The 18,618-nt window shown below is 40.3% G+C and overlaps 1 protein-coding gene across 7 annotated transcripts in view; it reads right to left on the bottom strand.

Annotated features, from left to right (window-relative positions):
* The window catches only part of ESRP1 (epithelial splicing regulatory protein 1), a 78,143-nt gene that overhangs the window by 26,659 nt on the left and 32,866 nt on the right, over positions 1-18,618 (bottom strand). For 4 of the 7 annotated variants that reach the window (XM_017861929.1, XM_017861931.1, XM_017861932.1 and 1 more), the window contains exons 12-13: positions 15,765-15,963; positions 11,436-11,604 (exon numbers count right to left, since the gene is read on the bottom strand). In XM_017861929.1, the coding sequence (XP_017717418.1) occupies positions 11,436-11,604; positions 15,765-15,963 (368 nt within the window). The remainder of the gene's footprint in view (positions 1-11,435; positions 11,605-15,764; positions 15,964-18,618) is intronic. The other 3 variants (XM_017861930.1, XM_017861928.1, XM_017861933.1) reach the window with 1 other exon arrangement.

Below are 18,618 nucleotides of genomic sequence, written 5' to 3'. Positions count from 1 at the left end.
GATTTCATATTTAGAATATATGAAAAATATTTACAAGTGAAAATAATCCAACTTAAAAATGTGCAAAGGATTTGAGTAGACATTTCTTCAAAGATGTGCAAATAGCTAAGATTCACATATAAAGATTCTGAAAACCAATGTTCATTAAGGAAATGCAAATCAAAACCATGAGATAGCAAACTCACACCCAAGACAATGGGTAAAATTAAAGACAGTAAGGGCCGGGCACGGTGGCTCAAGCCTGTAATCTCAGTACTTTGGGAGGCCGAGACGGGTGGATCACGAGGTCAGGAGATCGAGACCATCCTGGAGAACACGGTGAAATCCCGTGTCTACTAAAAAATACAAAAAACTAGCCGGGCGAGGTGGCGGGCGCCTGTAGTCCCAGCTACTCGGGAGGCTGAGCCAGGAGAATGGCGTAAACCCGGGAGGCAGAGCTTGCAGGAAGCTGAGATCCGCCCACTACACTCCAGCCCGGGAGACAGAGCAAGCCTCCGTCTAAAAAAAAAAAAAAAAAGACAGTAAGAATTGGGAAGGAATTACAGAAATTAGAACCTTCATATGTTGTTAGTGGGAATGTCAAATGGTGAAGTCATTTTGGAAAACTTTTTTTTTTTTTTTTTTTGAGACAGAGTCTCACTCTGTTGCCCAGGCTGGAGTGCAGTGGTGCAATCTCAGCTCACTGCAAGCTCTGCCTCCTGAGTTCATGCCATTCTCCTGCCTCAGCCTCCCGAGTAGCTGGACACCCCACCACACCCGGCTAATTCTTTTGTATTTTCAGTAGAGACGGGGTTTCACCGTGTTAGCCAGGAGGTTCTCGATCTCCTGACCTCGTGATTCGCCTGCCTCGGCCTCCCAAAGTGTTGGGATTATAGGCGTGAGCCACAGCACCCAGCTGGTTGGCAATTTCTTGAAAGCTAAAGTTACTGTATTATCCAGCAATTCCACTTCTAGTATATACCCAAGAAAACTGAGAACCTATGTCCACACAGAAACATGAATGCAAATGTTTGAAGTAGTATTCTTAATAGCCAAAAAGTGTAAACTACTCTAAATAGCTATCAACTGATGAATGGATAAACCAAATGTGGTATGGCTCTACAACGATTATTTCACCATAAAAGGGATGATATATGTTACAATATGAATGAAACTGAAACATTATCTAGAACAGGAAAATCTATAGAAATAGAAAATGGATTGATAGTTGTTTAGGGATGAGGAGAGGGGTCAGTGAAGAGATAGAGGACAGGCAAATGGGAGTTTCTAACTAATGGGCATAAGGTTTCTTTTTGGAGTGACATAATATTCTAAAATTAGACTGTTACATGATTACCTATAGATTGTAAAATTATTCTACAATTGTAAATTTTGGAACTCTGTAAATATACTAAAAATGACCGAACACTTAAAATAGGTAAATTTTATCAAATTACCTCAAAGCTGTAATAAAAATCATGCGTATTGACTTTATGGCAGTAGTTTAGAGAAATATAAGGATTAAGCACAAAATTTTCTAATCGCACACCAAGTAAGAATAAAAAGTTCATAAAAAACTGCTATGCCAATTAGTAACTCATCTAAAGTTATGTTCAATAACGTCACTGTTTTAGATTCTTACCTCCATTATACCTTTATATTTCAGATTCTCAATTGCCCAGTATTAAATATCATATATACATGGTGTCAATAATGTAACTTGTACTCAAAAGATATAAAAGTTCAAAAATTGACAGGACGACAGAGGAACTGAAGGGTTAGGGACAAATGACCAAGTCAATGTAGCAGTGTATTCAAAGGTTCTACAGTTTTGGAGACTATACCACATCAAATAAACTAACAAGGAGACTGTCCTTGAGCTGGATAAGCAACCGTAGGGTTGCCTGAACAAAGAGCTGAAGGGATGTGAGGAAATGAAGGGAAAGAAAATAATACTAGAGGGGCTTTTCTAAAGGCTTGTATCCAGAAAACTGTTAGAGCATCATAGCTGCAAAGACATTAATTACTTAGGATCACAGCCAAGGCTCCTTCAGTAAGCTGCACCAAGATCATGTGAGGAAATTACTGAATGAAATACATGAGTTAATGTATTATAAAGTTGTCGAAGACTTCCTCCACCGCAGCACGTAATATCCTCTGTACATATATAGGTAACATAGGCCAGCCGTGGTGGCTCATGCCTGTAATCCCAGCAATATGGGAGGCCGAGGTGGGTGGATCACCTGAGGTCAGGAGTTCGAAGCCAGTCTGGCCAACATGGCAAAACCTGTCTCTACTAAAAATACAAAAATTAGCCAGGGTAGTGGGTGCTGCAGGAGACTGAGGCAGGAGAATCGCTTGAACCCAGGGGCCAGAGGTTGCAGTGAGCCGAGATCACAACACTGCACTCCAGCCTGGGTGACAAAGGGAGACTCTGTCTCAAACAAAACAACATATATAGGTATTAAGTTTTTCCAAACACAATGTAAATAAAAATTCCATTTCCCTGATAAGTTATGATCTTTTCCTTTAAAATTATGAATTTTACCAATCTTCCTTTGCTTTGACTACCTGCTTCCAGCCCATTGTTTTGTTTTTGTTGGGTTTTTTTTGAGATTCTGTCTCCCTGTCACCCAGGCTGGAGTACAGTGGCACGATCTGCAACTTCCATCTTTCATATTCATGCCATTCTCCTGCCTCAGCCTCCCAAATAGCTGGGATTATAGGCATCTGCCACCATGCCTGGCTAATTTTTTTATTTCTTCAGAGATGGAGTTTTGCCATGTTGGCCAGGATGGTCTTGAACTCCTAACCTCAGGTGATCTGCTCTCCTCAGCCTCTCAAAGTGCTGGGATTACAGAGCCACCACGCCCAACCCTATTGTTTTGTTTTGCTGAGACAGGGTCTCACTGTCAACCAGACTAGAGTGCAGTGGCACAATCACAGTTCCCTGCAGTCTCAAGCTCCCGCACAGTCCATTGGTATGCCAATATCAATTTAATTGGCCAAGATTCTGTTATCCACAAATTTCTCCCTACTCTATATTTTCCAGACCCTAATATATATATTGTCTAGTTTTATAATATACAGTGTAGCCTAATAAATCATATAAAATTGTATGTAAAACAAGATATGAACATACTGGATGCCAAGATGCCCACCACATCAACATACTCATATACTATATTGATAACAAGACTTATAATACTCTTCCTCCATTTAATAATTACAAAGTACAAACATTGGTAATACTAATTAATGTTATCAGGTGATTTTCTAAAATAAAGGTAGTCAGAAGTATGAGTGTATTAATATTCACAATTTGAGGATTTGCCATATATAATGTGGCTTTTTTTTTTTTTTTTTAAGAGACAGGCTTGTGCTGTCTCCCAGGGCTGGAGAGCAGTGGCAGGATTACAGCTCATTGCAGCTTCAATCTCCAGGCTCAAGCAATCCTCTAGCCTCAGCCTCCCACGTAGCTGGGACTACAAGTGGGCAAGTGGGTGCCACCATCCCAACATAAAAAATAATTTTTCATATGCCCAGGATAGTCTCTAACTCCTGGGCTCAAGCGATCCTCCCACCTTGGCCTCCTAAATTTCTGGGATTACAGGTGTGAGCCACTGCGCCCTGCGGACTTGCCATAATTTCTCTAAAAAAGAGAGGCCAGGCCGGGCGCGGTGGCTCACGCCTATAATCCTAGCACTTTGGGAGGCTGAGGTGGGTGGATCACGAGGTCAGGAGATCGAGACCATCCTGGCTAACGCGGTGAAACCCCGTCTCTACTAAAAATACAAAAAATTAGCCGGATGTGATGGCAGGCGCCTGTAGTCCCAGCTACTCAGGAGGCTGAGGCAGGAGAATGGCATGAACCCGGGAGGCAGAGCTTGCAGTGAGCCGAGACCACGCCACTGTACTCCAGCCAGGGTGACAGAGCGAGACGCCGCCAAAAAAAAAAAAAAAAAAAAAAGAGAGGCCAAAGTATCATATGTATGGTTAGAGAAATGGATTAAGTGGGAAGATTAGAGAATTACATTCTCCCCTCTGAATCACGGGCTATATATTGTTTCATATTTTTGAGAAACCCTGCAGAAAAATCTAATTTCCACTGCTTTGCAAAATGACTGCACAGAACCATTTTATCAACATTAACATCCCTAGTGTTACAAATACCACGTATTTGTAAGTAACTGGAGACATACTGTTTCAATCTTTGCCAGTGTAAAACCTAAAGTCAATTTTCACGTAGGAAACCTTCAAACTGACTTTAAATTTCATCTGAAATTAACAAGGTTAACTTTTCAAGGTTCTTCATGGATTTAATAACTACAGCAGTCTATGGACTGATGACTACCTCTGGACCCTGGATTTCTGTTAGTGCTCCTAAAAGTCCATACAGGCTTCTACAGGCCTGTGTTTCTACCGCTCAAAGTCTAAGGAACCAAATAAATAGGAAAACACTTTGGCACAAATGAATAAATCTTCCAAGAATCTATTTTACCCAAATACCTGGCAAATTCATGTGCTGCCAAAAAAATTTGGCAACTAAACTTAAATTTACCCCAAGGCTAGGCGCAGTGGCTCACGCCTGTAATCCCAGCATTTAGGGAGGCCAAGGCGGGTGGAGCACCTCAGGTTGGAAGTTCAAGATGGGCCTGACCAACATGGAAAAAACCCATCTCTACTAAAAATACAAAATTAGCTGGGCATGGTGGTGCATGCCTGTAATCCCAGCTACTCGAGAGGCTGAGGCAAAAGAATTGCTTGAACCTGGCAGGCGGAGGTTGTGGTGAGCTGAGATCACACCATTGCACTCCAGCCTGGGCAATAAGAGCAAAACTCCGTCTCAAAAAACAAAATTAAAAAAAAAAAAATTTACCCCAGTTGTATCAAAGATTACAGAAAAAGGAACTCCATACTAGAGTTAACTTAATATTTGCTTCAAACACACAGCAAAGTGAGAGACTGCTTACACAAAACAAGATTACTGGATAAAGTCCCCTAAAAGAATTTAGTTTTCAAATAAATCCCACACTAGTTTTCAAACTAAATCCTATGCTTGGTCTCTTCAGAGTGTTCGAGAAAAAAGAAAATCCTATATTAGAAACTGTTTTGAAAGTTGTTTGTTTCGAGATGGAATCTCACTGTCACCCAGGTTGGAGTGCAATGGCACGATCTCGGCTCACTGCAACCTCCACCTCCCAGGTTCAAGCAATTCTCTTGCCTCAGCCTCCCGAGTAGCTGGAATTACAGGTGTGCGCCACCACGCCCAGCTAATTTTTGTATTTTTAGTAGAGGTGGGGTTTCATCATGTTGGCCAGGCTGATCTCGAACTCCTGACGCCAGGTGATCTGCCCTCCTCGGCCTCTCAAAGTGCTGGGATTACAGGCATGAGCCACCGTGCTCGGCTAAAAGTAGTCTTCTTGCTCAGCTGAAAGTACAAAATAAGACAGCTCATCCTTTTATAGATTTAGGAAAAAATGACATTTCAAAATGCAGTATTTTTATTTAAATTCTAGGTTAGAAAGCAAGTAAAATCCACTGTGATCCATGGACATTTGGGCACATTGGCAAAGTAATGGAAAGCAATTTCCAGATAGGCACATTCACAAAAGTTATTATTTTTGAAGATTTTTTTTGGTTATCATTTATTTATTTATTTATTTTTGAGACAGAGTCTCACTTTGTTGCCCAGGCTGGAGTGCAGTAGCACAATCTCTGTTCACTGTAACCTCCACCTCCCAGGTTCAAGTGATTCTCCCATTTCAGCCTCCCAAGTAGCTGGGATTACAGGCATGTGCCATCATGCCTGGCTAATTTTTGTATTTTTAGTAGAGATGGGGTTTCCCCAAGTTGGCCAGGATGGTCTCGACCTCCTGACCTCACATGATCCACCTGCCTTGGCCTCCCAAAGTGCTGGGATTACAGCCGTGAGATAACGTGCCCTGCACAACAATATCAACAGTTTGCCAATCTTGTTTCATCTACTGCTATTGCTTTTCCTACTACCACCCCCACAGCCCCCAAGAACAAAACCTAGAGATCATTTTTTTCATCTGTTAACTATTTGTATCAGACATACCTTTAAATTATGTACTTTAAAGTATTAATGACTTTAAAGCAGAACTTAACCAAACTACAGGAGACAATCTTGATAAACACAGTAACCTTATTTCACCTCATATTGCCCTATTTTAAACATATCCCTGGTGGTGGCATGTGCCTGTAATCCCAGCTACTCGGGGAGCTGAGGCAGGAGAATTGCTTGAACCAAAGAGGCGGAAGTTACAGTGAGCTGAGACCATGCGCCACTGCACTCCAGCCTGGGTAACAGAGTGAGACTATCTCAAAGAAAAAAAAAAAAGATATTGTTGAAACTTAGTGGTAGATACATAATCTCTCAACTTCTGTTTGCAAATGTCTATAATAAGGATTTTAAGTTATATTTGATTAATATGGTTTGAATTTTATAAGAAAAAATCCTTGGAAAAACAATTTTTTAAATTGAAACCAAATGTCTGTTAGGTGCTTTGACTGATTATTTTTCCTTGAGGTCCAATACATTTGCTAATTTTGTGCAATGGTAAAAAGAATTAAGCATATTTGTATTTTTATTCTCAGAAGGTGCGTTAAGGTTTTTACATTAGCAAAGGGTCATTTCCTCCCTGAAAGCCATACTGAACTCTCGCTGACTGGTAGTAGACAGTGAGTTGCCCACAGCAGTTGTTCTTCTTTACATCGTTTAGACACCTAATCCAAACTGAAAAAACTGATCATCGTAATCATGGCCACCCACAAAAATTACCTGGCACTTCTCTCATATTATAATATTGCTGCATATTGCATCACTATTACTATTATTTCTAGCATCATTTCATTGGATGCTAAATTCTTGTTTGCATTTGTTATACTAAATATTTAACTTGTAAGAAAACTTTTAAATCAAGAATTCTCTTTTTTCTTGGTCCTATGAGAACACTTGCAACAACAAGCGAGTTAGGAAGTAAACTGATTCCCGTATGTTACCATTGGCATAAACTAGGCAAAGCGTACAAGGGTTCTCTGTGTATTATTTTTTACAACTGCATGTGAATCTCAATAAAAATTTCGATTAAAATAGTAAACTGGAATGAGAAGGGCAAGTTCAAAATAGGAAATATAAGCATCTCTGAGGCTTGGTATTCTTCTGGTTTAACTACAAAGAATTCCAGGATAGAACACAATAACACTAATACAACAAACCAAAGATAGAAAAACACATACATATTACTAAATATACATACTCATTCATTGAGTTATAACAAAAGCTGATTTTACAACAAAGGGTTATCCCAAGAAAGAAAATGGTTATTCCTCATCATAAAGCTTTTATACAAGCATGCACAGTTTATTTGTGACTACATCACTCATTAAAAAAAGTAAAACTTCCTGTGCTTCCTTTGATGGCTCAAAATGTTACTTGGCTGGGCATGGGTGCTCACACCTGTAATCCCAGCACACTGCGAGGCTGAGGTGGGAAGATTGCTTGAGCTCAGTACTTTGAGACCAGCCTGGGCAACAAAGTGAGACCCTGTCTCCACAAAAAGTCAAAAAATTAGCCGAGTGAGGTGGTGCATGCCTTTAGTCTCAGCTACTTGAGAGGCTGAGATGTGAGGATCACTTAACCCTGGGAGATCAAGGCTGCAGTGAGCCATGGTAGTGCCACTGCACTCTGCCCTGGGTGACAGAGCCAGACTACATCTCGAAAAACAAAAACAAAAGAGATGACATTACTTGTAATTTATAGTGTCACATGAAAGGCAAGAGATGCATAGAAGGTAGGTATGTCATTCCTTCTTTGAAGAATCAGCATGTCTCTCACCTATGCAACACCTTTGATGCAAAGGAGAATATTCTTTTGAGAAAAATGCGAGGTCAGAAGAAAAAGTAGGGCTTGATGTAATGAAAGAGAAAAGATGTGATGTAACTGATTTTGTATTGATAATCAGAGAGGACCCAGATGGAAAGCCCTTCTAATTATTTTCTGCCCTATGCTAAGGTATGAGTCACTGGATAACTGAAACCCTGTTTTGAGGGAGAGAAGGGGTAAAAGCCCAAAAGAGAAAACAAAACCACATGAGGCATACAAGCTTTCATTTCACCTGCTCTTCCAGATGCTGTTATGACAGCCTCATTTATTTTTATTTTTGTTTTTTGAGATGGAGTCTTGCTCTGTTGCCCTGGCTGGAGTGCAGTGGCGCGATCTCGACGCACTGCAACCTCCGCCTCCCAGATTCAAGCAATTTTTCTGCCTCGGCCTCCCGAGTAGCTGGAACTACAGGTGCCCGCCACCATGCCCGGTTAATTTTGGTATTAGTAGAGACAGGGTTTCACCATATTGGCCAGTCTGGTCTCAAACTACTGACCTTGTGATCTACCTGCCTCAGCCTCCCAAAGTGCTGGGATTACAGACGTGAGCCACCACACCCAGCCCATTTATTTTTATTTATTTTTTGAGACAGAGTCTCGCTGTGACGCCCAGGCTGGAGTGCAGTGGCACGATCTTGGCTCACTGCACCCTCCGTCTCCTGGGTTCAAGCAACTCTCCTGCCTCAGCCTCCCTAGTAGCTGGGATTACAGATACCCACCATTACACCTGGCTAATTTTTGTATTTTTTAATAGATGGAGTTTCACCATGTTGGCCAGGCTAGTCTCGAACTCCTAACCTCAAGTGATTTGCCCGTATCAAACTCCTAAAGTGCTGGGATTACAGGCATGAGCCACCATGCCAAGGCAGTATTTTATTTTTAGTAGAGATGGGGTCTCACTTTGAGTCTCAGGCTGGTGTCTAACTCCTGGCTTCCAGTGATCCTCCCACCTTAGTCTCCCAAAGTGCTGGGATTACAGGCATAACCTACCACTTGTGGCTTTTTTTTTTTAATGGAGGAAATTTAAAAATAAAGAAAAACACAAGAGCTTCTGATTAATAATATCCCTAAAATATGCTGTTTCAGATTTCCCACTTATCAGAGTGGAGGCCAAAACATACTTGAGCATTTACGTAACAAAGTTTTTTAATAGACTCAAATGCCCAATAGTTTATGCCAGGTTAGAAATTAATGTTTTTTGTTGGGCATGGTGGCTCACACCTGTAATCCCCCAGCACTTTGGGAGGCCGAGGCAGGCGGATCATCTGAGGTCGGAAGTTTGAGACCAGCCTGACCAACATGGAGAAACCCCTTCTCTACTAAAAATATAAAATTAGCTGGGTGTGGTGGTGCCTGCCTGTAATCTCAGCTACTTGGGAGGCTGAGGCAGGAGAATCGCTTGAACCCAGGAGGCGGAGGTTGTGGTGAGCCGAGATCATGCCATTACACTCCAGCCTGGGCAACAAGAGCAAAATTCCGACTCAAAAGAAAAAAAAAATTAATGTTTTTCTATCAAAATTATAAAACATCTTTGGCATATGCTTTTTAAATCATACCAGATTTACAGCATAAATAAGAGCATATAATTCCCATGCTTGAATGCTTTCATATTGTTACGTAGGTAATTTCACTAAAAGTGGAGAAATACAAAATATCACACTCTAGGGGTTCATTTGGAAGTATTAGCTTATATATAATGCACCCAACCTTCATTTTTAAAATTATACTTCTGTAAAACTGTCCTACAGAAATATACGCATGTCCCCTGTAACCCCAACACTTCGGGACGCTGAGGCAGGTGGATCACTTGAGTTTGAGACCAGCCTAGGCAAAATGGCAAAACCCCATCTCTAGTAGGGGAAAAAAAGTTTGAGAGTGAGAGAGAGAGAGAGAGAGATAAAATCAAGTGTTTAAAGATCAACATGAGCTTTAATAGAGAAAATTAAAAGTACAAATATCTACAAATAAACTTAAATTATATTTTTACTCTTTGGACATTATGAGGAAATTACAAGAATGAGGTAAATATACAAAAAAGAAGTCACTGACACATTTTCAAGTTTTTAAAAAAGGAACAAGAAACTATTAGACAGTACACATTAAGATGTCACATTATTTGGAAGCATACATGTGTATTACCAAACTGATAGTAATGGTTACTTCTAGACTCAGAGGTGTATAAAATGGGACTCTTCATTTTTACTCACTATATACTCCTACATTCAGACTTAATAATGAGCACATTACAAATTTTACACCACTGGTAGAAAATATATTGACCTACAGGCCCAGATCCAAAATTACAGGAGCTATTAAGCCATAAATGTCAGTTCCTTCTGCCTTTGGGGCTTCAAGATTCATGGCCTCATTTCCAAGAAACTCCTTCCTGTACCACTACTCAGGTGGCAAGTAGTGATGAAGTGGATATTCTACAATTATGCTATAGGAACGAGGACTCTGGCAGACATTCAGAGACACCAAGGATTCCATTCCTGACATTCTGATGACATAAGCAATTACTACAGCATCCAGAGAGGGTGGCAGACTGGGGCTGGGCTATGTGCCTGGCACAGTATTCCATCATAAACAATTACTCATGCTTCTCAGCCTTTTCAACCCTTCTAGCTGACAACTGTCATAGCCTTTTTCTTATTTTTCTTCTCCAGTGGAATAAAGAATATTTTCAATAGTATTAATGTTTTAAAAACTCCTAACAAAATAAAAAACATAATTAAAAGTGGCGACAAACTTGCCTGTTACTATGAGACCCCCAACTCTTATTTCCTAGTGGAAAACTGTATATTGGACAGTGAAGAAAAATACAATGCAACATAGCTGTAGGATCAGACAGGTTAGGTCCAAGACACTTATTATAAGCCTCACTTACATGCTTGTGTATGTACTCAAAATATTTTGTCTAAATAGCTTGGAAAGAAGCTAACATTCAGTCTCCCAACTCCCAGACTGACAACATTGTCTCCATTATACCCTAGTATGCTATGTCTCAGAAACTGAACACAACTAAAAAGACAGACTTAAAATATATAGACTCTAAGAAAACACTGAATAATCTAATTCTGGATCGGTTTATAGATTTGTTTAAAGATTTAGGAGGAAAAGAATATAAGCCCTGGAATATTTAAAGCAACAGTTTTTATTCACTGTGCCATAACATGAATTCACACTACTTCAAAATACCATTGTTCCTGTTATGAATTTTCCTGTTTCATGATTCATTCATCTGTTATTGCCACCCTATTGCAGTGATTACATCACTACTCACTTAGGGTCCTATGACAGGAGAGGTTAAAAAGGAAAGCTGTAGACATAGTTGACCTAAAAGATCATGCTGTCAGTATATGGTTAAAAACTATACTTCTTGCACTTTGTCTTGAAACAACCTTCTTGGTCAGAGATATGACCAGAGGCTGTGGCCTGCCATGCTAACCTTCAACATGGCCGACAATATTCTTTTGTGAGCTCGGCCACTGGCTATCAAAGGAGTCCTTTGTTTCTGCCTCTCATTTCCACTTCTGTCAGAGCCTTACCTGGGATAGTATGCTGTGTAGTTCATGAAGAGCTGAGTGCCTGCTGGGTAGTACGCTGTGGAGGGCTGCAGTGCTCGTGGATTCAAAATCACAGAGGGCTGATAAATGGCAGCTTCTGTAGGAATAACTGCAGCAGGAGCTGGAAATGTGTAGGAGGGAGGAGACAGGCCTAGATACGCAAAGAGAGATTCTTTGAGACGTGTTTGTAACAGCTGACATGCACGTGCTAGCACTAAAACCATAAAGTCACTGCTCCATCTACACATTTTAAAGAAAGAGACCATAGCTCTTTATCCTGTCCCAAGCAATTTCCTTTTGATTATATAGTTAACACATAGAAGTATCTGAATTCCACACAGTCAACCTAAAAAACAGTTCTTAGCCTGAAATTCGGAAACACCAACATCAAGTGGATTTTCATGTCTTCTCAACCATTTCAAAATATATAATTTTTTCCCCTCATGTTCCTGAGTGCCAGTTACTATAAACCAACTCTCAGAGGAAAGAAACATGGAACTGACATTTAGTATAAGTTTCACACTAGAGGCTACAAAATATTTTAAATTTTAAGTTATGCTTCTACTCCCCCTTTTTATCTACCCATTAGTACAGCATCAAATGAGAAGTGTTATGATAAACCTCTCTTGGCCACTACCACACATTAGGTCAAAGCACAGACTGTGCCAGAAGGAACTGACCTAAAATGAATGAGCAGATCAACTCTGCATTATTCTCACCTAAAGGCAACCCACATGATGGACTTTGAAGCTAATTTATATTTTCAGACCTTTAAAAAGAAAAAAACCCAACCTGGGAAATAGTCCCGAAGGAATTGATGCCTAAATCTTCCTGGGAATCAACTAATAAAAGCTGACTCAGATTAAATTTAAAATGGGCCCAAACTCCATTGTCTTCTGGTTATCCAACATCTTCTAGGTTTAGAAACAGAAGACCAGCGGCTGGTCACTAGTTTTCACTTGTAGAATGAACATAACTATCCGGGCCATCTATACCCAACAGAAGAGTTAAGACGACATGCTGAATTAATATGGGGTGCCTGACTTTAAGCTTCATACCTAGAACCACCATATTTTGCAATCAGCAGAGGCCCAAGGGATAACTTTTTCCCATAAAAATCTCCAAGCTGACTTCAAATTGTCTTTTGTTCTTATGAGTTTCTACATTTCCATGGAGATGAATAAGACAGCAAGCTAAATATGGGCATACAGACCAATGATCAACATACTGATCTCACATTTAACTTGAGGGCCTCTTTCATACTCATCAAAAACCTTGCAAGAGAAAGACCAACAATACAAATTGAGGCACCTAAGTCTTACAGAAAGTTAAGCAGCCTGTGCTCATATTCTGATTTCTTTTATTTTTTTTAGTAGAGACAAGGTTTTGCCATGTTGGTCAGGCTGGTCTCAAACTCCTGACCTCAGGTGATCTGCCCGCCTTGGCCTCCCAAAGCACTGGAATTACAGGCGTGAGCCACCATGCCTGGTTCATATTCTGATTTCAAAACTATCAAGCAGTTCATTACAGGACAGTGCCTCACATCAATAAGACAAACATACATGGCTGGGCGTGGTGGCTGACACCTGTAATCCCAGCAATTTTGGAGGCCAAGGCGGGCAGATCACGAGGGCACGAGATTGAGACCATCCTGGCTAACATGGTGAAACCCCATCTCTACTAAAATACAAAAATTAGCCAAGCATGGTGGCGCACGCCTGTTGTCCCAGCTACTCAGGAGGCTGAGGCAGGAGAATCACTTGAACCCGGGAGTCAGAGGTTGCAGTGAGCCGAGACTGTGAGCAGAGATTGCGCCACCGCATGCCAGCCTGGCAAAAGAGCAAGACTCCATCTCCAAAAAACACAAAACAAACAAACACACATAGTAGGTGTAAGTCTATTCAGTTTCAAAAAAAGGTAGAAATTTTTGATAACCAAACAGATTGGGCTGTGATGTTTTGGGCATTCCTCAAGCAAAAGGATAGCTTTTTTTTTTGCTATTGAGTCTCATTCTGTTGCCCAGGCTGAAGTACAGTGGCACAATCTCAGCTCACTGCAACCTCCACCCCCTGCGATCAAGCGATTCTCCTTCCTCAACAGCTGGGATCACAGATGTACACCATCACTCCCAGCAATTTTTTGTGTTTTCAGTAGAGACGGGGTTTCACCATGTTGGCCACTCCTGACCTTAGGTGAGCCACCTGCCTCAGCCTCCTAAAGTGCTGGCATTACAGGTGTAAGCTACCACGCCCAGCCTAGGATAGCTACTCTTCTATATCTAAAGGAGTGTATATGCACTGACTATAAAAATGAAGTTATCCATAAAACATTCCTTCTTAATAAAGTAAGGTAACAAACTTTAAAATATCAAGAAAACTTTGGCAACATTTGTCAAATTTAACAAGAAACTCTTCAGTGGGGGAATGATAACCACTTAACTGCTTTACTACTTGAGATTAGATTTTTAAAAAATATGCAATTTCTGCATGTTTTGTGGATATGGTATAACTAACTAGGCAACCACCTAAAGTGCGTTGGCAAGAAAAAAAAAAAAAGTCCAGTAGAACAGGTATTAGTTACGTAAAATTGGAATTTTGTTTTAAAAAACTAAGCTCTTCCACTAAAAGAAATATGGCTAAATGTTTTCATCATTTCTAGTAAGTATTAAAGGTATATTCTTATGGGAACTTTTGAAGGTAGGATCTTGCTCAGTTGCCCAGGCTGCAGTGCAGTGGCACGATCATGGCTCACTGCAACCTCAATCTCCTGGACTCAAGATATTCTCCCACCTCCGCCTCCCCATGGAACCACAGGTGTGTGCCACCATGGCTGGCTAACTTTTAAAAACATTTTGTACAGATAGGGGTCTCGTTATGTTGCTCAAGTTGGTCTTGAGCCCCTGGCCTCAAGTGATCCTCCCACCTTGGCCTCCCAAAGTGCTGAGATTACAGGTGTGAGCCATTGTACCTGGCTGACACATGGATTTTAAATCTTTTTTATTTGGGGGTTTGTGAGGAAAAATGGGTAAAAATGAAAGTCTTCAGATGAAAAATCTGTAATGACCAGGAGGAGGGACAAGTGAAAGGATATTCCAAAAGCAGAATTTGGGTCACACAAGAGGCTTTATCCTACAATGTTTGAAAGATTATCACTAAAGGATATCGTAAAAGCTACTGATGTTACCAGTGGTTTATATACTGAAGACATACAATTGAGATTACTGTAAGATCTCTTAACCCAATTATAAATTTCCAAAACTTCATACTCATTAATGATCAACTCTAAGATATTCACCAACAGCAAGCAGCAGGTAAATGGAATATTAGCATTTAGAAATTCAAAAGATAAAAAGGATTAAGCCCCACTGAATGTTCTACAAATAATACTTTACCAAACAAGATTATTAGTATAGGTCCATCTTATTAGAAAGTGAGGTGCCCAAATCCCCCACTTTATGGGAATCAAGCACACAATCCAGTTTACTTTCTTAGTTATCTTTGAACTGTACCGCAAATACTATATTCTTTAAACATATCCAACAGACCTAAGAAGGTACATCTTACTTACAGGAGAAATTGTGTAAAAAAAGACTCAAATTTTAACATCAGATCCCCATATGTTCCTTATTCACTAACTAGAACTTCATAGACTACAGGGCTTATTCCCCTCAAACAGGATTCCAGATGGCTTGCACCCAGGTGCCAATGAGCAAGAGCATGGCTTGAAATTAAGCACTGATCCTGTGATCCAATGGAAACTTTGGCTAATTAATCTATGTGTTTTTGTTTTGTTTTGTTTTTTGTTTTTTGCTAACTTGCTCATTCCAGATAGCCTGGAGAGCAATAGAAATGCTCAAAATGTTCAAAAAATACTTGATGCTCAAAAGTTCAATGCAACATGTGCATCAAACCGACCTTCTTAAAGGGTTAGTATGTTTTAAAAAAGAAAAGAAAAACAATCCAGCCATACTTTTATTTTGACTTTAAATGCGTACTAAAATTATCTATATAGCCAGGTTGCCTCCCAGAGTCAGTGCTTATCTGGAGCACACTAAGCTTCAGAAATCAAGTGCTTATCACTGGAAAAGCAGGAATATAATTTGAAAGGAGGTATCTGTAGCATCTCTAATTATGGGTGTCCACAACCAAGGTCTTAAATGATTACCAGATACTACCGATTACAGATGGGAGAGCCTTATATAACCACCTCACCTGCCTCAGAAAGAACCAGGGGCACAGAGAGTTACGAAAGCAGCTTAAGCACCTACCAGCATATAGCGTAGAATAGCGCCAAGACCCAAGAAAAACTTACATGGTAACTTACATGGCGGTGGGGATAAGCCATTTCGATTTAAAGTGCCCCCCATTAACACAAAGTTCATCTCCTCAGCTGAACACTGAAAGACTTCAACATATCTGTCCTTCATGTTTTTTTTATGACACTTCTGTGCAGCCATAAATGCTCTGTCCGCAGACTTCATCTGGATAAAGGCATCTCCTGACGGGCGGCCCTGAGTGTGTGGGGGAAGAATAAAAACAAAAGGAGACTGTCTCCTTCAACAAGGAAATGGTTGCTTACAGAACATGCAAAGTGACAATCACCCATAATACAGATATTTCAGCCACAAAATCCGGGTGATGGTGTGGTCTGCTGGAACCTGACTTGCATTTCATCATCTGATCACCAGAATGACCAACAAAACCTTTAAGAAACAGTTTTGAGAGCTCATAGCTGAAAATGGGCCTTTTTCACGTCTGTTAATTAGTATCAGATTTACAAGGTTTTGAAAGGGTCTCCTTGTGATGACTGTGGTTTCAAAATATAGGATCGTATATTAGTTTTTATTCTCTTCTGAGAAATTTGATTAAATCTCATTCAATTGAGAAAAGCTAGTAACAGAACCAGCACTGGAGTTTTAGGTACTCTCCTACAGGAAAATGAACAAACCGGTGTTCTTTTTTGGCTCTCAGTTCATCACTGACCTGCCACATCCCTTTCACTCTTCCCTTATCCCTGAGGCCTAGGTTGGAATGTAGCTTGGGGGCAAGGAATTTGGGAGGTACAAGGCCCAGTGATGATTGATGAGAGCTGTATGTATCATCAGCCTTGCTTGGGAGCCCTTCTCTCACTCCTTACAGCTCTACCTTGGTCAAACAGGTATTACTAATAGATATTTTCTATTATGTAATAGCTTGCTAAAATCCCCTATTTCAAACCAAGCCTGTAGATTTGTGTTCCACAGAGGTAGAACGCCTTAGTTTTATTGAGCATGAATGTTTTATGGGGGAGAAAAAGACATGATCAGCTTATAGGACTACTTTCTTATTTTATGGTTTTCTCAAAGAACTATGAAATTATTACCATGCAAGTTACCATTAGAGTTACCATACCAGGGAAACTAGCAACAAACCCAGTCCAAGGTAGAAACCTAACATCTTTAAGGCAGCTAAGAGTTTGCCCATCATCTAAGAACCTTTCCCCAAATGTAATCGCAATAGGTCACATGAGTCAAAGAGAGACAAATACTGTTGTTAATCAAAGAGTAATGGCCTCCGGGTTATTAGAAGTGGTGACTCAATAAGAAACCAAATAATTCCCTGGTGATGCTTAAATGTGGGCAATTTTATTCATTAAAAACTCCTACCAGTGAAGCATGCTGAGGGTCAGATAACAAGTTGTATACTATTAATATTGACTGAAGATTTAGAATGAGCATGTGCTGATGCAGAAAACTGGTATAGAAGGCAAGGGTTCAGGATGGTTTTCTGATTCCTTGTATCCAATGGTACGTGCTTTCCAGTGAGACAAGATTACAGTTATGAAAGTGACCAAATCTCCAAGTGAAAAGGTGAGAAATTAGCAATTTAGGGGAAAAAAATTGAGTATTTTCAATATAAGCCTACATTTAATCCTTAATCCTCAGAAAACATTTTCAAAAATTAATATAGCTTTGCATTTAATAAAGAGTTCCAGGCTGGTTGCAGCAGCTCACGCCTGTAATCTCAGCACTTTGGGAGGCCGAGGTGGGTAGATCACCTGAGGTCAGGAGTTTGAGACCAGCCTGGCCAACATGGTGAAACCCTGTTTCTACTAAAAATACAAAAATTAGTCGGGAATGGTGGTGGACACCTGTGATCCCAGCTACTCGGAAGGCTGAGGCAGGAGAAATGCTTGAATCCAGGAGGCAGAGGTTGCAGTGAGCAAGATCACACCATTGCACTCCAGCCTGGGCGACAGAGTGAGACTCTGTCTCAAAAAAAGGAAAAAAAAAGTTCCAAAGGTTCAATTAGAAATACCTGTCTTGTGGGTTTGTAGAATTTTATGCTGCTTATGACAGCACAAGATACTGTTAATTTTCCAGCAAACATAATTTTCTTTAACCAAAAATTAGATGACAATAATCTAGGAAATACTTTACATTTGCATACAGAAGAATTCCGTTAGATTTTGATACAGGCTTCTCAGCAACTCATTCATTAATACATTTGAGAGCCTGCTACGATTCACACATACTGTTCTTTCTAGGTGGTGTGGATACAAGTCCTCAATGAGTTTGCTTGCTATTGAATGTAATTTGATGTCTAACATGTATATATTAAATATGAAATAAGCCATTTCTAGATAGTCTATGGATACAAAATATTCTGGAACAGGTATGCTTATTTGTTAAAATAAGCATCATCCATGATTGCTGTAACACTACAGCAGAGTTGCAGGGTTGAATACCCAAAATAAGAAAAATTGTGTCAAGACTGATAATGTATGTGGTGCCTACTTGATGCTATTGATAATGTGATAGATATATGTGATGAAGGAATCAAAACTGAATTTGAATTATTATACTAATGATAGCATTATTTTCAGTTCATTCTAAAGACTTCTTGTATTTACAGTTAAGTCTTTCCTTAAAGACTTAGTGTGTGGCCAGGCGCGGTGGCTCAAGCCTGTAATCCCAGCACTTTGGGAGGCCGAGACGGGCGGATCACGAGGTCAGGAGATGGAGACCATCCTGGCTAACACGGTGAAACCCCGTCTCTACTAAAAATACAAAAAACTAGCCGGGCGAGGTGGCGGGCGCCTGTAGTCCCAGCTACTCGGGAGGCTGAGGCAGGAGAATGGCGTAAACCCGGGAGGCGGAGCTTGCAGTGAGCTGAGATCCTGGGCA

This window comes from Rhinopithecus bieti, unplaced genomic scaffold, assembly GCF_001698545.2.
Source record: "Rhinopithecus bieti isolate Rb0 unplaced genomic scaffold, ASM169854v2 scaffold_62832, whole genome shotgun sequence".
Classification (NCBI taxonomy): Eukaryota; Metazoa; Chordata; class Mammalia; order Primates; family Cercopithecidae; genus Rhinopithecus; species Rhinopithecus bieti.
This window is presented reverse-complemented; position numbering and strand designations above follow the sequence as displayed.